The sequence below is a fragment of the Neofelis nebulosa genome, chromosome 13 (assembly GCF_028018385.1).
Source record: "Neofelis nebulosa isolate mNeoNeb1 chromosome 13, mNeoNeb1.pri, whole genome shotgun sequence".
NCBI lineage: Eukaryota > Metazoa > Chordata > Mammalia > Carnivora > Felidae > Neofelis > Neofelis nebulosa.
The window spans coordinates 76,474,550-76,493,129 of NC_080794.1; the positions used below are offsets into that span (position 1 = coordinate 76,474,550).

The 18,580-nt window shown below is 40.0% G+C and overlaps 1 protein-coding gene across 1 annotated transcript in view; it reads left to right on the forward strand.

Moving 5' to 3' along the window:
• The first annotated feature begins 7,448 nt into the window (after positions 1–7,448).
• TRUB1 (TruB pseudouridine synthase family member 1) overlaps positions 7,449–18,580 on the forward strand; it is a 38,049-nt gene continuing 26,917 nt past the window's right edge. Inside the window, exons 1-2 of the mRNA XM_058697870.1 lie at positions 7,449–7,783; positions 10,906–11,004. Coding sequence (XP_058553853.1) covers positions 7,501–7,783; positions 10,906–11,004 — 382 coding nt within the window. The 5' untranslated portion in view covers positions 7,449–7,500. The remainder of the gene's footprint in view (positions 7,784–10,905; positions 11,005–18,580) is intronic.

The window sequence follows — 18,580 nt, forward strand, 5'->3', positions numbered from 1 at the left end:
ATCAATGAAGACAATTTGTACATTATCTTTGGAATGTGAATATAGAATGGTTTTAAATATTCCAAATCCTCAGAGCCTACTCAAAAGCTGATACTGATAACACTTTCTCCATGTGTTTATAAATGACTTTATTTGCACCAGTGGTCAATATGAACGTTATTTCACGTGCCTGTCACAGAGCAAATGCATAACAAACATTTGTTTTACAAATGGATGAACACATGAAGGTGAAGAAACATAAAAATGATCAAATCCACTATGTTACTTTGGCAGCATTAAAGATAGCATTTGGCCAATCCTAGAGTAGTCTATTCTATTGTGTTTGTAATTTACCTAACATGTATAATCACATATATTTTGTTTACATTAGACTATAAATATTTATATTTTAATGCCATTTAATACAAATTCAATATTTATAATTGTGTATATTGGTTTAATTTAGAATTTATTAAATGTCCTTAATGTACCTTGATGACATTGTGTACATTGTAGGAATCAATTATGTCCCTTGAGTGAATGTTCTGAGAGTTCAGGAGTAATTATAGGGATCTCTTTATGGACCTAAAAAGCACACACACACACACAAAAGTCAAGTACTTTTATTTTAAACATTGTAAAATATTCCTATCATCTTGAGTCTTTCTGTATCATGTCCCCTCTTTTTCATCTCTTTGTCCTTAAATTTTTTCACAATTGTTTAACTTGAACTGCTACACTGGGGGAGAGGGGGCCTGCCATTTTCCTTTGCTTATTCCTGTGAAAATATACTTTCTTGATGGAGAGGTCCTATGAGCCAGTTAATGCACTGGCAGGTGAACTAGCTTTTACTGCCAAGTGAGTCAGCTGAGATGGGAACGTTAGTTTATTTGAATGGACATGAGTTGACAATGCTACAAAGAGGTATTGGTATAGCTTAATGGAACGAGCTGTCAGGAAAATGTAGGTTGGGTATGGTGTGATTGGCAAACATCAAGAATGTTTCATGTTTGTGAGTTTCTCCCTTTCCTAATCTAGACTGTTGTCTCTTGGATTCCTTTGCTGAAATGCAAATAATTAACAATTATCAGGTGTGAATATTAGATTAAAATTTCTGATAGTTAAATGTTTTCACCTACATAAGTGGTACTTTGATTTGATTCAACATCAGACCTTCCTAGGGATAGTTCATCAGATTACCTTGTTATGGAACTGAGAAGAGAGAGGACAAGAAACCTCTGAGACAGGGAAAGATCTGGAGTATGAAGTGTTGCCCAGAGTTGGCCATGTTATCAGGACCCATGACACCTCCGTCATTCTAGACATAATAATTCTGTTATTGCTTCCAACCTTGTGTGTCTTACATGGCTATTTTATATCCATGTAAAGTTTATATTGCACTCATGTAAGACTCAGTGTGGACAGAAATTTCCCAAATTTGTTCATTCAGGTTGATTCAAAGCCATGTGTTCTCTGGCCTGTCCCTGAAAATTAGTTTTTAACATCTAGAATTTAATGTTCACCTCTATAAAAATCATTTAAATTCAGCTTAGTTCTCCAGCCTCTATAGACTGGTTAGTGGTTACTGAATACTGGTTAAGATTATGAACTTTGGAGTCAGACAAACCTGGATTCTACTAACTCTGACACTTATTGGTTATTGGAACTTTGGCAAACTGCTTAGTCTTTTTGAGCCTCGATCACCTCATCTCAGAGGTGATGAGTTCCATGAGTTCCATCTGGGTTACCTGAATTATTATACTAATTCTGCACATTCCAAAGAAAAAACTAGTCCTTGACTGGTTCCAGGGAGATAACCCCTCACACCCTTGGCATATCCAGCCTGATAAGAATATATTAGTATGCCTGAGGTCTTGGACTACACCATACCAGTTGGACAAGATTGTTTATGCTAACAAGACAACTTAGGGTGATCGCCTATTCTTGTATGCCTGAGGCCCTGGGCCACATGGTATCAGTTGGATTTCTGGGGGCTTGGAGACTGTGTACCTGAGGTCTGTCATGCAGGTACTATATGTCTATATGACAGATCCCCAATTAAAACCCTGGATACAAAGGCTCAGAGGAACTTCCCTGAGGGGCAACACTTCACACATGTTGTCACATTTTATTACTGGGAGAATTAAGTGTTGTCCTTGTGCCCCCTACTAGGAGATGATAACTAGAAGCTTGTGCCTGGTTTCTCCTGGTGACTTCATCTCAAGTGTCTTTTACTTTTGCTGATTTTGATCTATATCCTTTCACTGTAACATACTACGACCATGAGTATTACAGTTTTCCTGAATTCTGTGAGTCCTTCCAGAGAATCCATTCTGAGGTTGGTCTTAGGGACCCATCCCCCCAACACACACACACATTCATTTATGCTATACTAGCTATATACCCTTGGTCAAATGATTTAACCTCATTTAGTTTTATTTTCCTCATCAGTACTCTATTTTCTCCATAAGCATCCCTTAAAAATTACTATAGAAATTCCAGGAAAATGTAAAGTGCCAGCCCATAGCATAAGTATAGTCAACAAAAGTTAGTTCTCTTAAGCAATCTCTTTCGCAAACTGACCCCAAGATATAATTTCTGGACTAGGAGATCTAACCTCAACTAGTGTGGAAATGTCTTCTTCCAAACTCTTCAGCTCTCAGGAACATCATTCTCCTCTTATCAGTTGCTGACTTCTCCCATTTTCATGCAACTTTCTTGATCTTCTCTAAAAGCTTCTTGTTTTCTTTCAATCTTCCTTCCTTCCTTCCTTCCTTCCTTCCTTCCTTCCTTCCTTCCTTCCTTCCTTCCTTCCTTCCTTCCTTCTCTTCCCAAATCATTTGGACTTTTCTGGCCATACTCCTTCCTGCACGTTTTTGATACTGTCTAGTATTAGTCTTTCATTATCTGCTCCTTCTTTAAAAAAATTCTTTGCTTAATTAAAAATTTCAAATTATTACTACTATTTTTCCTTAATTATTAAAGAAACTTATGATCAAAATTAAAACATTAAAATATTTATGAAAATATTTTAGAAAATAAAACTGTGTTTTAGAATTCTACCTCCAAAGAAACCACAAATATATTTCCTTTAGATACCTCAGTTCACAGCAGAGTCCAATCAACCACTGGTTTCTTTTTTTTTTTTTTTAATTTTTTTTTAACATTTTTATTTATTTTTGAGACAGAGAGAGAGCATGAACGGGGGAGGGTCACAGAGAGAGGGGACACAGAATCTGAAACAGGCTCCAGGCTCTGAGCAGTCAGCACAGAGCCTAACACGGGGCTCGAACTCACGGACCGTGAGATCATGACCTGAGCCGAAGTTGGACGCTTAACCGACCAAGCCACCCAGGTGCCCCAACCACTGGTTTCTTTAATTACCTTCCTTATTAGGATAATTTTCTTCTCTAGTAGGATAATTTGAAATGGCAGAAGTTGTGTGTGTGTGTGTGTGTGTGTGTGTGTTTGGTGAGTTTTCCAGGTCTCTCAAATCTCATGCTATGAGACATGCCCATCTGTTTCCTGAACTTTTTAAAAAAAATATGCCTTTCTCAAGGCCATGATATGGATTGGAGCATCTCTGGCTTTCTTTTTGGTTACCAGGAACACCCTTTTGTGTTTCAGTTTTTAATTTTTTTTTTTTTTTTACATTTACTTATTTTTGAGAAACAGAGTGAGACAAAGTGTGAGTGGGGAGGGGCAGAGAGAGAGGGAGACACAGAATCTGAAACACGCTCCAGGCTCTGAGCAAGCGGCAGTACAGAGCCTGATGTGGGGCTCAAACCCACGAACTGTGAGATCATGACCTGAGCAGAAGTCGGACGCTCAACTGACTGAGCCACCCAGGCGCCCCTGTGTTTCAGTTTTTTTATTTTATTTTATTTTTATTTTTTATTTTATTTTATTTTATTTATTTTATTTTATTTTAAATGTTTATTTATTTTTGAGACAGAGACAGAGCATGAACAGGGGAGGAGCAGAGAGAGAGAGGGAGACACAGAATCTGAAACAGGCTCCAGGCTCTGAGCTGTCAGCACAGAGCCCGACGTGGGGCTCTAACTCATGGACCGCGAGATCGTGACCTGGGCCGAAGTCGGACGCTTAACCGACTGAGCCACCCAGGCGCCCCTGCGTTTCAGTTTTTTAATGAGGGTCTTGCACTATATGGTCTAGAAGTTCTCATCAAGCACTATTTTTCTATGATTCTGCTATCTACAGGAACTTGTACAGGTGAACAACTGGAGAAGTCTTTGCAAAGAACACCCTTCCCAGGCATACATGCCTATGGTAAGGATCCAAGAAGTGTCCCAAGAAGGGCAACCGGGAGATTTAGAATCGAACCTGAAAGTGTTACCAATTTTTAAGTCCCATTATTTAACAATCCTTGGAGAGGTGACTGGGTTGAGGGCAGCATAGAAGCTGGTTTAGAAAGTTAGGGTCTTATGAAATAGCATGGAGTGATTGTATTCTCTCTTTGCATCAGTTCCATACACACGCAAAAATGGAGATAAAAGCATTGAGGTAAGCTACATTCGTTTTACACTCGAGGTAAGCTATTTTATGTGTCCAACACTCTACTTTTCTGGAAACTGGCGCTCACTCCCCTGTATCTACATGGTTTCCGCTGGAACTGCCACGTGTATTCATTCAGTTATTCAACAACTATTTATTGAGTGCCATGTGTGACACTATCCCAGGCTCTGGAGACATAGCAATGAAAAAAACATACAAAAAATTCCTCATGGAGCTTACGTTCTGTTGGAGGAAATAAGACATTAAACACAATAAGTAAATATTTGGTATGTCGCATAAAACGTGCTATGAGAAAAATTAAGCAGGAACGTGAACAAGGAAAGAGTGAGGCACAGAGTGAGAGAAGCACTATGTTCTGTAGGTGGCCAGGAGGGACTTCATCCAGGAAGTTTTTGGAATTAGATAAAAACAGGATGGTTTAAACTAAGACTGTGGAATGAGGAGTAGAAAAAACCCAAAGCCTCGTAGAAGCAAAAAGAAGCATGAAGACACAAGAGAGAAATGTGGCAGAAAAAGAGAATGTGGGTGGAGAGAGAGAACCTGAGAGAGAACTTTTCAGGTTCTGCATAATGTCCCTGTATACTATAAATCCTTTTTCTAAAAGCCTTTTGATAAATTTTAAACTGGATCAGTTTCTGTCTCTCCCACCTAAAGGATCCTAACTCACACCCATATTAAGTAACATAACTTGTAAATTCAAGGCTTCCCCAATGTGGGAGATGTTGGTTACCTCAGAAGATTAGAGCTCAATGCTTCTGATGACAAGGACACAGATTTGATAGCAGAATAGAATTAATTGTGCTGTTCCCTAGCATTCCAGAAATAAAATGTGCAAGAAATGTCCACTTTTCTGTTTTCCTTTAATCAAATTAACTCTGATTCTGCACTGGCATTGTGGAAAATTCCAATGGAAGCATTATTTTTCACCTCTATTTCTGTCCTCCCTCCACTCTCTCCACCCTGGAGGCACAAAAGAATTAGGGAAGCTTACTCATGTCTAGACCACTGGGGAAAGGCTCTGTAATCTCCAAGTTGTTATGTTCAATTCTGCTTTATACTTTCCCTTAAAGTCCCTGACGCTCTGCTTCTTGCCAAGAGGAGAGTACAGAAATCTGTGCTGAGGTTAAAGGAAGCTTTGCTCCCTGGGTGTAGTTAACCCTTCTGAAGTTGTGGTATCTTTCTGGAAAAGGAAAACTCTTGAAGCAGGCTCAAGTATCCAGTCGGGTAATCATGGGACCTGTAAAGCATTCAGTTTCTCTCTATTCTCTTCAGGCCTCCAAGGCACCCCCAGGCATGTTTTCATGCAGTTTCGGCTTTTGAATAGACCATAAGAGTGACTCCCACTTCCAATTCAGCTTTCCACCTTGCAAAAACTCCCCAAAGATCTTTTTGGCCTTTCTATTTGTGGCATAACATACATAACAGAAACTTTCCCACTTTAACCATTTGTAAGTGTACATTTTCGCGGCATTAAGTACATTTGCATTGTTGTGTACCCCAAAGATTTAAGAGATTCTGGTGATTGAAATGGGGAAGGATGACAATAGAAATAAATACTTTATTTGAAACATTGTTCTTTCATTACTTGTTGAGTAAATGGGGCAAGTTCCATAATTGCTAATTTTCAGTAGCAACGAGGTATTATTAGTATTCTAGGTTCTTATTTATTTTTAAGAGAGGTCGGGGGCGGGGGGGGGGGGGAGAGAACATGAGTGGGGGAGGGGCAGAGAGAGAGAGGGAGACACAGAATTTGAAGCAGGCTCCAGGCTCTGAGCTGTCAGCACAGAGCCTGACACGGGGCTCAAACTCTCAAACCGTGAGATCATGACCTGAGCCAAAATCAGATGCTTAACCCACTGAGTCACCCATGTGACCCAGTATACTAGGTTTTATGGTATAAGAGGATGATGAGGAGAAAGGGTGGCTGTAAAGAAACTTGGAGAAACTAAAGGAAATTAATGTGAAACTTGGGGAAACAACAGAGCCAAATTTTATCTGTTTCACAATACTCATAATACCATTTAATGTATCTGAAGCAGAAGAAGAATGAAGAATTTTTCTCCACTCTGCCTTGTGCCAGGATCAGAACAACGTTCCTGCATTTTGATGGATATGTAAATAACTTTCAGAGAGAAAGTCTCAAATCAAAAGTAAAGTTTAATTTTATGAATTGCCATAATACCTTTTGATATCTAAGCAGTGTATTAGTAAGGGATGCAATCCACAGAAGAGTTAGTATTAAAAATCTTAAAATTATTACGAATTACAGTGGGGGTGATAAGGGGCAAGGTGGACAGGAGGGCACCAAAATAAGCCCAAGTGATTTAGCACTGGCTTGGCCTAGAAGTTTCTTTTGGGAATTTGAAGAACTCGTATCCATTTATTCATTCACGAATATTCAGTTAAGTGCCTACTCTGTGTGAGGCACTGGGGATACAACAGTGAACAGGTGAATAGTTTCCTTTCTTTAATACAGCTTACATTTAGGTGTATTTTAATTCTGAATCGTGAATCCTAGAGCACCATACATCGAATGAAGCAGTGATCCCAAGGAGCCATGATTCTTCACAAACTGCAGCAAAAACAGTATTTTAAGATTTCTATTCTTGGAAGCTGGGTCCTCTTACTAGTTCTGGGCAGGTGGGATGCAAAGAGATTGCCCGCCGAATATATACACAGACTTTGTGTTTGGGCTCAGCAGTTTAGGACTGGAACTCCAAAGCACACCTGCAGCTCTGAACTAACCCGACCTAAGAGACACATAGGAGTACAGGAGAAAAAATACTCCATGAGAGCCCCGGGAAGGCGCAGCTACCCCCAGCCTGCAGCAAAAGGCCGTGGACTACAATTCCCACATGCCCTTGCGACTGCCCCTCCCGTCAGCACAGCTTCGAAGTATGGGAAAGATGGAGGGACGTCGGGCGCACTCCTGTTGCGTCATTAGCGTGCGACTCCAGCTACAAAACTGGTCTGGGTTGACAAAGTATGGCAGCTGCTGAGGCGGCGGTGGTATCGTCATCTTTGGGAACAGACACGGCCCGGGTCCCTGAAACTGCAGGAACAGCCGCAGCAACGGCCGCCACCTCATCAGCGACGGCTGCAGCCGCGGCGGTTGCGACCGCCGCCAGGACCGGATCCGAAGCCACGGCCTCCAAGGCCGCTTTGGCTACTAAGCTGCTGTCCCTGAGCGGCGTGTTCGCCGTGCACAAGCCCAAAGGGCCCACTTCAGCCGAGCTGCTGAATCGGCTGAAGGAGAAGCTGCTAGCAGGTACCGCAGCCCGGGTGGGGACCAGGCTGAGGCGATCGTCGCGAGAGCGGAAGCCGTAGAGAGCCAATGGGCTTTTTTTTTTTTTTTTTTTTTTTTTTTTGCGCGTTTGTGCCTCAAGAAATAAAAGGAGGGTAAAGGGTAGGATGACCACTGAATTAGCCCTGGACAGACATCTGGGGCATCTCGAACTTGGACTTGCCCTGACGTGAACTGCTGTAGCCTAGTTGGCAGTTGTCGTTCTCAAGGGAAGAACAAAAAAGAAAACACAAAAACCCCACACTTACACAAACACATCTCTTCCCTTGGGCAGGCCGGCCAATATTCTGTAATCTGATCGCCCAGGAGCCTTTTCTTTGGTTCACGTTGATGAACCTCTCCTGAAGGCAGAACTGGCTCTCTACCCCCAAAGTTGCATTCTTAAAAATGGTTTGGAGATGCATATATCACTTAATTAACCAAGGCTTTAATGCAGTGGTTTTCACATAGTGGGCATAGGAATTATTTGGAGTCCCTTGTACAAATGCAGATTCCTGAAACCCAGAAGTTGTGATTTTGAGGTTCTGGGGTATTTTCAGGAAACCGTTTTTAAAGTGTTGTTCCAGGTGATTCTGTTGTAGGTAGTCTGCGGACCGCGTTTTGAGGAACACCATAACTTAAGAGCATTCTTTTTGTTCACGCGCACTGAGGGAATATCAGAAAAGCCTGCAGGATCTCTCAGTTCATCAGCCCAGTAGATTATTTCAGACAGTGGCATCCAGGAACCTTAGATTTATTGGACACCTACATTAAGCCAGATCTATGCTAGCCTATAGAGAAGTGAAGGTGAAAGATACTGTCTTTTCTCTTAGCTGTGCTCAAAGCATAGACATTCCTGCAGCCTTTGGTGATAAAACTATTTGGCAAATTCAAGGCTGTCCTGAATTTGGCTCTGGCCTGTCTTTCCACACGGGGAACTTTCTTCTTAACATTGTTTAGAGTCCCTTGGCAAAGTTTATTATACTTTTTTTTTTTTTTTGATGCAAAAACATTATTCTTATAGGAATTTGTTAATTAAAATGGACACAATCCAGATTCAGATGTTTAATGGCAGTAGGTACACTCTTGCGGATGTTTAATTGCCGTGTTCTGTCTACTCGTTCTTTTGTTCCACTTTCCTTGCACTTTGTTACCTGTAAGAATGGGTCTTACAACAGGGAATGTTGAAGGAAGGAAATGCATCAAGAGCAAGCTTTGTGGTGTCATCATAGGGTTGTTTCCCTCACAGAATTGCTTTCATTTGGCCTGATTTGTTAGCTACACTGTGACTCAGACAGATTTTCATATGATCAAAGCCATACCCCTGCCTTCTGGTGAATCTTCCTCCAAGCCACTGAAGTTTCTTGTTGAAACTTGGTTAAAACATTGTTTCAAGACTGCGGCTAGGCTATCTTCCAGAAGCCTGTCACTCGGGTGCAGACCTTCTCATTACTCCATTTCTATATTGCTTTGATGGGTCTATTCTGTATTTATGTTAGCTAGACCAGGCTTTCCCAAATGCCATTGTAACTGGCTGTCAGAATTACCTGGTAAGATTCTAAAAGACACAGATTCCAAGGCACCACATTCTGATGCTAGCCAGGTTTGATACCCGCTCATTTAGACCACCGTTAATGGAAATAGCCTCTATTAACATTTCTGGCCTTTCCCTATAGTGATTCATATTATACTAAAGTCCTTCCTCTTCTTTGTCTATCTGAATCCTTCAAGGCCCAAAACATTGGGAAAGACCTTAACAAATATTCTTCCATAAATGTTACCAATAAGGTGAACAAAATTCCAATAGAGGTGGTGTGTCTCTGAACTTGAAAGAGGCAAATTTGGACACAAAGGGAAGAAGCAAACTTGGGGGCCTTCTTACTCGAAGGAGTGTCAAGTTGAAAAATCCAAAGAGTTCTCCAAAAGTTTTCTATAAACTTATAGATGAGAAATCCAGAATGCATTACGAGTGAAAGGTGAAGAGTTCGAAACCTGGACCTAGGCTTATGGGTTTGTGTTACAGCAGCAGCCATGCCTTTCCAAACATGGTGATATAATCAGAGAGGGGCCTTAGGACTGTGTTCTAACACACTGTGGTCTGTAATTACGTGGTCAGGCTGAGCAGCCCAGCACATCTTTTGGCCATCTAATCTGGCTTCTCCATTATTGTTCAGCTTCCTTTCTTTTCCTTTCTCTGTTCCCTCTTTCCATTTTCTTTGGCTCTCTTTTTTATCTTGGTGTCAGTGGTTATAAGGGAAGTTTGATGAGTTTGGGAGATGGAGATCAATCGAGCTGTTCTGCTCCTGCCCTTTCTCATTTGAACTTTAGTAGCCAATATTCTATCAATATGTTGATATATATAACAATAATACTGCTGCTAATAATAATAATTTATTGTCAGAGTGTCTTGTGGTTTCCAAAGCACTGTCAGATAACACGATTTCAATGTATCTTTACACTGGGAGGATGAGAGGGGCCGGGTTGGCATTTTCTTAAGTCTCAATGCTTCAGAGGTTGAGAGGCAACCTGTTACCCACTTCCCACATAACCTTTTGTTGAGATTAGCTTCTTGAAGGAATAGTGAGGATTTTGATTTGGAGCAAAGGGCAATGAAGATACTTTGGGAACTTAGCATTCTTAGAAGTAGCCGTGTGAGAGGTACTCCCGACATTAGGTAACTGAGGGCACCAGCAAAGAATACCAGGAAACAAGAGAGAATTAGAAACGAAATTGAGGACTTGTAAAACTAGCTGCCTATGTAAAAACTAACTTCTTTTCATCATTCTCCAACAGCTCACTATTACTAGGAATTTACTAGGTGTTTCAGCGTTAGCCTGGATCTTTGCTCATGTTTAAAAAAAGTTTTTTCCCTTCGAAAATGAATTCTAGATTCTAAACAACTAATTTTGGGGTACTGTTTCTTTGTAATTTAGGGAGTGTCTGTACATTTTTAAGTATGTTCTTTGCTAGTAATGTTACCATCTTAATCTGTTAAGTTTCTGTAGTACTTTTGTTTTGAGGATTCCATCTACCCTCACCCCTTATTATAGAGATTCTGTTTCATTTTTCTTGCTAATTGCTCTTTCTCATCTCAATTACTTTCATAGAAGCTGGAATGCCTTCTCCAGAATGGGCCAAAAGGAAAAAGCAGACTTTGAAGATTGGACATGGAGGGACACTAGACAGTGCTGCCCGAGGAGTTCTGGGTAAGAGATGTGAATGGAAGTTTGATGTAACTATCACTTATTATAGAAAGAAATATTGGAGTGCCTGGATGGCTCCGTCAGTTAAGCATCCAACTCTCGATTTTCAGCTCAGGTTATAATCTCATGGTTCATGAGACCAAGCCTCCGTGTGGGCTCTGTGCTGACAGTAGGGGACCTGCTTGTGATTCTTTCTCTCCCTCTCTGCCCCTTCTCGTGTGCACATGTGCTTTCTCTCTTTCTCTCTCAAAATAAATAAACTTAAAGAAAAAAGGAAGAAGGAAATATTGGTTAAGAACAGATAAGATTGACTAAAGCTGTGCCATTTCCAGTCTGCTTTGGAGTATTTTAGACCTACTGGATTTATAATGCCGTCTTCTTTTTTTTTTTTTTTTAAATTTTTTTTTTTTCAACGTTTTTTATTTATTTTTGGGACAGAGAGAGACAGAGCATGAACGGGGGAGGGGCAGAGAGAGAGAGGGAGACACAGAATCGGAAACAGGCTCCAGGCTCCGAGCCGTCAGCCCAGAGCCTGACGCGGGGCTCGAACTCACGGACCGCGAGATCGTGACCTGGCTGAAGTCGGACGCTTAACCGACTGCGCCACCCAGGCGCCCCTATAATGCCGTCTTCTAAAGAAGCTCTGAACTGGTACAAACTGTTAGAAACTTTTAGAAATAGCCACTTTTGTGTGTGGATGGGACTTTGAAAAAGGGTGTTGCATCTGTGAAGAAGAGCTAACATGTAACATAGCAGGTCTGAAATCGCTGTGTTTAGAAAGGCCTGCTCACAAGACTTGCCCTTGGAAGGCATCTGGGAACTTGGATTTTGAGAGTGTTCCCTCCCTTCTCTATCTGATAAGGGTGCTTGCCGTCCCTCAGCTGTTGGTGTGAACAGTGTGGTTTATGTTGAACACCTGCTTTCCTTTTAGGAGTCTGGAATTTTGTCCTTCCTCTCAGGCAGATGTGCCTGAGTAACCATCCCTCTCATCCCCTCTGATAAGAACTTTGGGTGCTGAGTTTCCAGCAGGCTTCCCTGAGTGGGAACATCGCACACATGTTACTGCTGTTTACATTTTGGAGGAAGGAGCATGCTCAAGTGTCCCGCTCATAGGAGGAAGAGAGAATAAGGAAACCGATGCATGAATTTCTCTGGTGTCCTTTTCCCATTTGATCCTGCCATGTAACGTTACTATGTTACATTGTAAGTCTTAGCCATGTATGGATCTTCCAACATGGGGTGTGGTCATGGGGATTCCTGATAAGACATTTGGCTCTTTTTTCTGCCTATATCACATTTAATCTCAGAGTACAGCTCTCTTGAGAAAGTGAGCCTTATGGTTCCTGAGAGGAAGTCACACTTTCTTTTGGAGATATAGTGAGCATTTTATTGTTTGTTGAGGCAGATTGGTAGAATTGATTGACGGGAGAAAAATAATTTATCCCTATTTATTTATTTATTATGCCTCTGGTAGAGGTTCTAAAGTTTACCTTCACGGACTGCTAAAGTGTGTATCCACATAGTTTATGTGGTACAAACTTTTTGTATAACTATGTCCATAGTCACAAAAATATATAAGTTAGGATTCCTATCCCTACATCCTACAAAAAAACTTCAATAGGACAGTACTTACTTTTTACGTGGTCTCGTGTTTTGTATTTTATTGTTTCTTTTTTTTTTTTTTTTTTTTGAGGTTGTTGAATCTCTATTTTATTTTTTAAATTTACATCAAAATTAGCATATAGTGCAATAATGATTTCAGGAGTAGATTCCTTAATGCCCCTTACCCATTTAGCCCATTCCCCCTCCCACAACCCCTCCAGTAACCCTCTGTTCTCCATATTTAAGAGTCCCTTATGTTTTGTCCCACTCCCTGTTTTTATATTATTTTTGCTTCCCTTCCCTTATGTTCATCTGTTTTGTGTCTTAAAGTCCTCATGTGAGTGAAGTCATATGATATTTGTCTTTCTCTGACTAATTGCACTTAGCATAATATCTTCTAGTTTCATCCACGTAGTTGCAAATGGCAAGATTTCATTCTTTTTGCTTGCCGAGTGATACTCCATTGTGTGTGTGTGTGTGTGTGTGTGTGTGTATACACACACACACACACACACACACACACATACCACATCTTCTTTATCCATTCATCTATCAACGGACATTTGGGCCCTTTCCATGCTTTGGCTAATGTTGATAGTGCTGCTATAAACATTGGGATGCGTGTGTCCCTTCGAAACAGCATACCTGTATCCCTTGGGTAAATACCTAGCAGTGTAATTGCTGGGTCGTAGGGTAGTTCTAGTTTTAATTTTTTGAGGAACCTCCATACTGTTTTCCAGAGTGGCTGCGCCAGCTTGCATTCCCACCAGCAATGCAAAAGAGTTCCCCTTTCTCCACATTCTTGCCGACATCTGTTGTTGCCTGAGTTGTTGATGTTAGCCATTCTGACAGGGGTAAGGTGGTATCTCATTGTGGTTTTTGATTTGTATTTCCCTGATGATGAGTGATGTTGAACATTTTTTTCATGTGTTGGTTGGCCATCTGGATGTCTTTGGAAAAGTGCCTATCCATGTCTTTTGCCCATTTCTTCCCTGGATTCTTTGTTTTTTGGGTGTTGAGTTTGATAAGTTCTTTATAGATTTTGGATACTAACCCTTTATCTGATGTGTCGTTTGCAAATATCTTCTCCCATTCTGTCGGTTGCCTTTTAGTTTTGCTGATTGTTTCCTTTGCTGTGCAGAGCTTTTTATTTTGATGAGGTCCAGATAGTTCATTTTTGCTTTTGTTTCCCTTGCCTCCGGAGACGTGTTGAGTAAGAAGTTGCTGCAGCCAAGATCAAAGAGGTTTTTTGCCTGCTTTTTCCTTGAGGATTTTGATGGCTTCCTGTCTTATGTTTAGGTCTTTCATCCATTTTGAGTTTATTTTGCGTATGGTGTAAGAAAGTGGTCCAGGTTCATTCTTCTGCATGTCGCTGTCCAGTTTTCCCAGCACCTCTTGCTGAAGAGACTGTCTTTATTCCACTGGATATTCTTTCCTGCTTTGTCACAGATTAGTTGGCCATACGTTTGTGGGTCCATTTCTGGGTTCTCTACTCTGTTCCATTGATCTGAGTATCTGTTTTTGTGCCATATTGTTTCATTTTTTTTTTTTTTTTTTTTTTTTTTTTAATGTTTTTTATTTTATTTTTGGGACAGAGAGAGACAGAGCATGAACGGGGGAGGGGCAGAGAGAGAGGGAGACACAGAATCGGAAACAGGCTCCAGGCTCCGAGCCATCAGCCCGGAGCCTGACGCGGGGCTCGAACTCACGGACCGCGAGATCGTGACCTGGCTGAAGTCGGACGCTTAACCGACTGCGCCACCCAGGCGCCCCTTGTTTCATTTTTTAAAATGTTGGTAATCCACTCCATTGATTTCACAATACACTAATGGGTTGTGCCTACTGGTTTATAAAATACTGTGCTACAGTGTCCAATCCATTTTATTAGAGCTAAAAGATTAGATACAAACAATAAACCCAATCTAAGCTATCCAAAGGAAATGAATGCTTATTTAGGAGAAAAGAACAAAATTGGTGAAGAAAATTCTATTTTTCAAGAAAGTTAGAAACAATGTAGGAGTTTGCACTTTCAAAACTTCCAGTTTTTATTTCATTCACATTGGCAAAAATATCTTTACTGAAGGTTTAAATAGATTTTTAAAACACTAGGAAATCCATTTTCCTGAATTAGAGAACTTGAATAGGCAATTTCTGACAGTTACTGTTTCTTGCCATAGCTAATGATAATCATTTATTGAACAACTTACTATGTGTAAAGTCTTCAGCTTAGGACATTCATAGATTATATACTTTAATCCTATTGTAGTCCTATAAGGTAGATGTTATTATTTGTCATTTTACAGAAGAAGAAATGAAAACACAGAGAAGTCATGCATGGTCATGGTTTTTGGCAGAGTCAGGATTTCGACTCAGATGTGCTCAGCTCCAAAGCTTCTGCCCTAACCCGGCATGGCAGATACCTGGCTGGCCCTCCTTCTCCCATCCTGTTGCAGGATTACTGATCAGTCACCGCATTCTTAGCGATTGGTCCTACAATTGGCTTCTCAGTTCTTAATCAGTTCAGCACTCCATGAGTTGAAGCCTATTTGCTGTAACCATTCTGTTCTATTGTTTTCCAAGGCACAGCACCAAAATATGAGAAGAGACAGGATAAGGTCTGCTGTGTATTTATGAATGGACCAATTGTATTCGTTTCTCGTGGTTTTTACTCATTGGTGTGCAGAAGATGATGACATTCAAGGCAGTGAATAAATAAGTTTAGTTTTTACCCTAAGCTAAGGGATCTTGTTGAAATTTCCATTTTAGAATTATGAAGGACAGGTATTTGGCTGAGATTTGTGTGAGTGGAAGAAGTTGCATTGGAATTAATTTCCTGTCTGGAGGCTTAATTTATATTTGATCATCCAGGGATTTATATGATGATATAATCTGTACATGTGTCAAATTTATTAATTTTCCTTCTAATGCCTGTAGTTCCCAATGAGGAATAAAGTTTAAAAAATGTAGGTATTTAGTCACAGAATAAAGGATATTCATTGTCTAAACTCGTAGTTCTGGAGACTGTTAGAAGTTGATTTTTGTTATATGGTAGAATAAACACTGGGTTCTAATCATGAGTCTGTGAACTAGCTGCTTTATTTACTAAGTACACATGTCCCGGGAAAACCTATAATCTCTCTGAATCTCCATTTGTTTATCTCTTGAAAGGGGTAACATCTACCATAACTCTCAGCAGATTTATGGAAATATCATACAGAATATTCATAACATAATGATATATGCTGTACTCTGTAAAGTGCTTTATAAAAGATTTTTTAAACAAAACTGAACCTGTGTGAAAAGATGTACTTTTACTTTCAACATATAGACTGGTTTTTTTTCCTTTGTAATATTAATGGTACAGATTTAAGAATTTAGCTGACACTTTGAGATATAACCTGAAATTTAGGTTTATAATTCTGTTAACCTATGTTATATATAGTATATATGACACATAATTCTATAAAGAAGGCTTGCAAGATTCTCAAAAATCCTGTGGTAAATAGAATAATGACTCCCTAAATATGCCCATGTCATAATCTTCAGAATCTATGAATATGTTAGGTTCTATCACAAGGGGGCATGAAAATTGCAGATGGAATTAATGTTGCTAATGAGCTAACTTTAAGGTAAAGAGATTATCTTGGAATATCCAGGTGGACCCAGTGTAATCACAAAGGTCTTGTGGACCTTGGTTTTCTTGGGTATAAAATGAGAAGAAGGTTAAGCTGGATAACTCTAAGATGCCTTCTTGTTTCAAATTCCATCATTCTGGATCACTGAACTAGCAGACATCAGCGTTTCAACCATGGTAAAGTCAAACATGTCAGCCTACGCTAAGACACCTGCACTGTGGTTGATAAAGCCACTGTGCTCATCCTTGTGTCTGAGAATGTGTGCAGTTTGTTCCTTTTTTAGAATGTACTTCTCTCTTCTCTGTATGTTCAAATTCTAAACATCCTTTAAGGCAACTCAAACTGTTTGAAATGCTTGAAAGAAGCATTATCTGGCCTCTTTAGCAGTTCAGAGTATTCCCTTCCTTGACCTTCTACAGCAGTTATGCTGCGTTCATTTTGACTCTTAATCATGTATTATCATACTGCTGTTTAGTGTTATTCACTCATTATGCACCATTTTTTTGAGCACTTGCAATTTCTCTTACCTGTATTTTATTTTCCCCATAAGGTAGTATAAACTCTCTCAAAGTCAGGAAATGTTCTGTTTCATCAAAGTGTTGTTCTTGGGACTGTGTACATAGTACATAGTAGCTGCCCCAGAAATATTGACTGGGGATTCTTGAATGGAACAAAATTGGATTGGATCTTTGTTGTTACTATTATTAATGTTTATTTATTTTTGAGAGAGAGAATGAGTGGGGGAGGGGCAGAGAGAGGGGGACTGAGGATCAGAAGTGGGCTCCGTGTCGACAGCAGAAAGCCCGATGTGGGGCTCGTACTCAAGAGCCCTGAGATCATGACCTGAGCCAAAGTTGGATGCTTAACCAACTGAACCACCCCGGTGCGCTGGATCTTTGTTGTTATTTTACAAAGTTTGTGCCTGGACGGCAGCAGCTGTCATCTGGAGAGCACTGTGCTCAACAGCAGATACTAAAGGCATACAGTTTTTTATCTTAGTCTTTGAACTAGTATGATTCTACCGAAGAAGCTTAGAGAGGGTTTGGGATGATTTTGTAGAGGGGTTGAGATTTGAGCTAGGTTTCGAAGGATGAATTTTGAATAAAAAAGTGTTGGTACCGGAGACGTTGGGACCCAATTGAGTATTTTTGGGGGGACTTTGTAGTGTGCAGTACAGGTTATTGGAAGTGGTTATGAAATGGTATGAATTGGAAGAGAAAGGGATAGAATGTAGAACAGACTGGTATTGGTTTAGGCTAATTCAGGCTCATGACAGTGGGAAGAAAGTCTAGATGAGTCAGGTAGCAGAAGGATGAAAAGGAAGGGGGTCCGCTGTTAGAGAGTCTGATCCGAATTTTAACTCTACTATTTACTAGTTGTGAGATTCTAGGCAACGTTCTTAGAGTCTCTCTCTGAGTTTCCTCATCTATAAAATAGGGATAATTGTATTATTTTTTAGCATTGTTATAAGGATTAAATGAGCTAACAAATGGAAGCATTTAGAGTGGAATTTGATACATGGTAAACTCAATGAATGATATCCACTGTAAATATAATAATTCTTTCAGCTTGCCAGGCATTTCTCCTTGTTTTTTTCTTGTAATTCTGAATTGTGGTGTTTATATTGTGTTCTTTTACAAAGTCACATCCATTAATGAGAAATACTTCAATTCTTACAAAAGCTTCTTGCTCTTAAGTGCAGAAATCATCGTAAACTCCCATTCTCACCTGGTGAAATGTGTTGTCATAAGGGTAAATAATGTTTGAAATTGAAGAGGTAGGTGGGCCATTGTTGTACTTAATAGATGGTCTATATGAATATACGTTCTGCAAGCTCTCATTTTACCCTGTATTCTTTTTTGTGTTTGGTTGATCTGTTATGTTTCTGTTTTCTTGATTGTATACTACTGGACACGAATCATCTCTAAATGGTTCATTAGCTATGATGATGGCTTTTGGTTTGCTTGGTAATGAACTCTGTCAAAAGGCTTTTATATACCGTGGTTAAATTGTGCCATGTATTTTTCACTGATGCCCATATAAAATTCCAGTGAGTCTTTGGAGATTCTCCTAAAACTTCATTATCTAATTGTCTAGGTTGAGTCTTCTCTCACGTTTAACAGTTTGAGAGGAAAAACGTGTGTCTCCCATAGTGTCTTCAGAATTTCTAAGTTGCATGACAGGTTAAACTGATTAGAGTAAGAGGAGACCTCTAATTATGCTAAATAGATGTTCCCTCCAACTTTTTATTATACGTGCCAAGAAATTATGACCAAAATATAGAGATATTTTAAAAACCTAGTTTTCAGAATAGAGTGTCATAATATTTCTTTCTTTGGTTT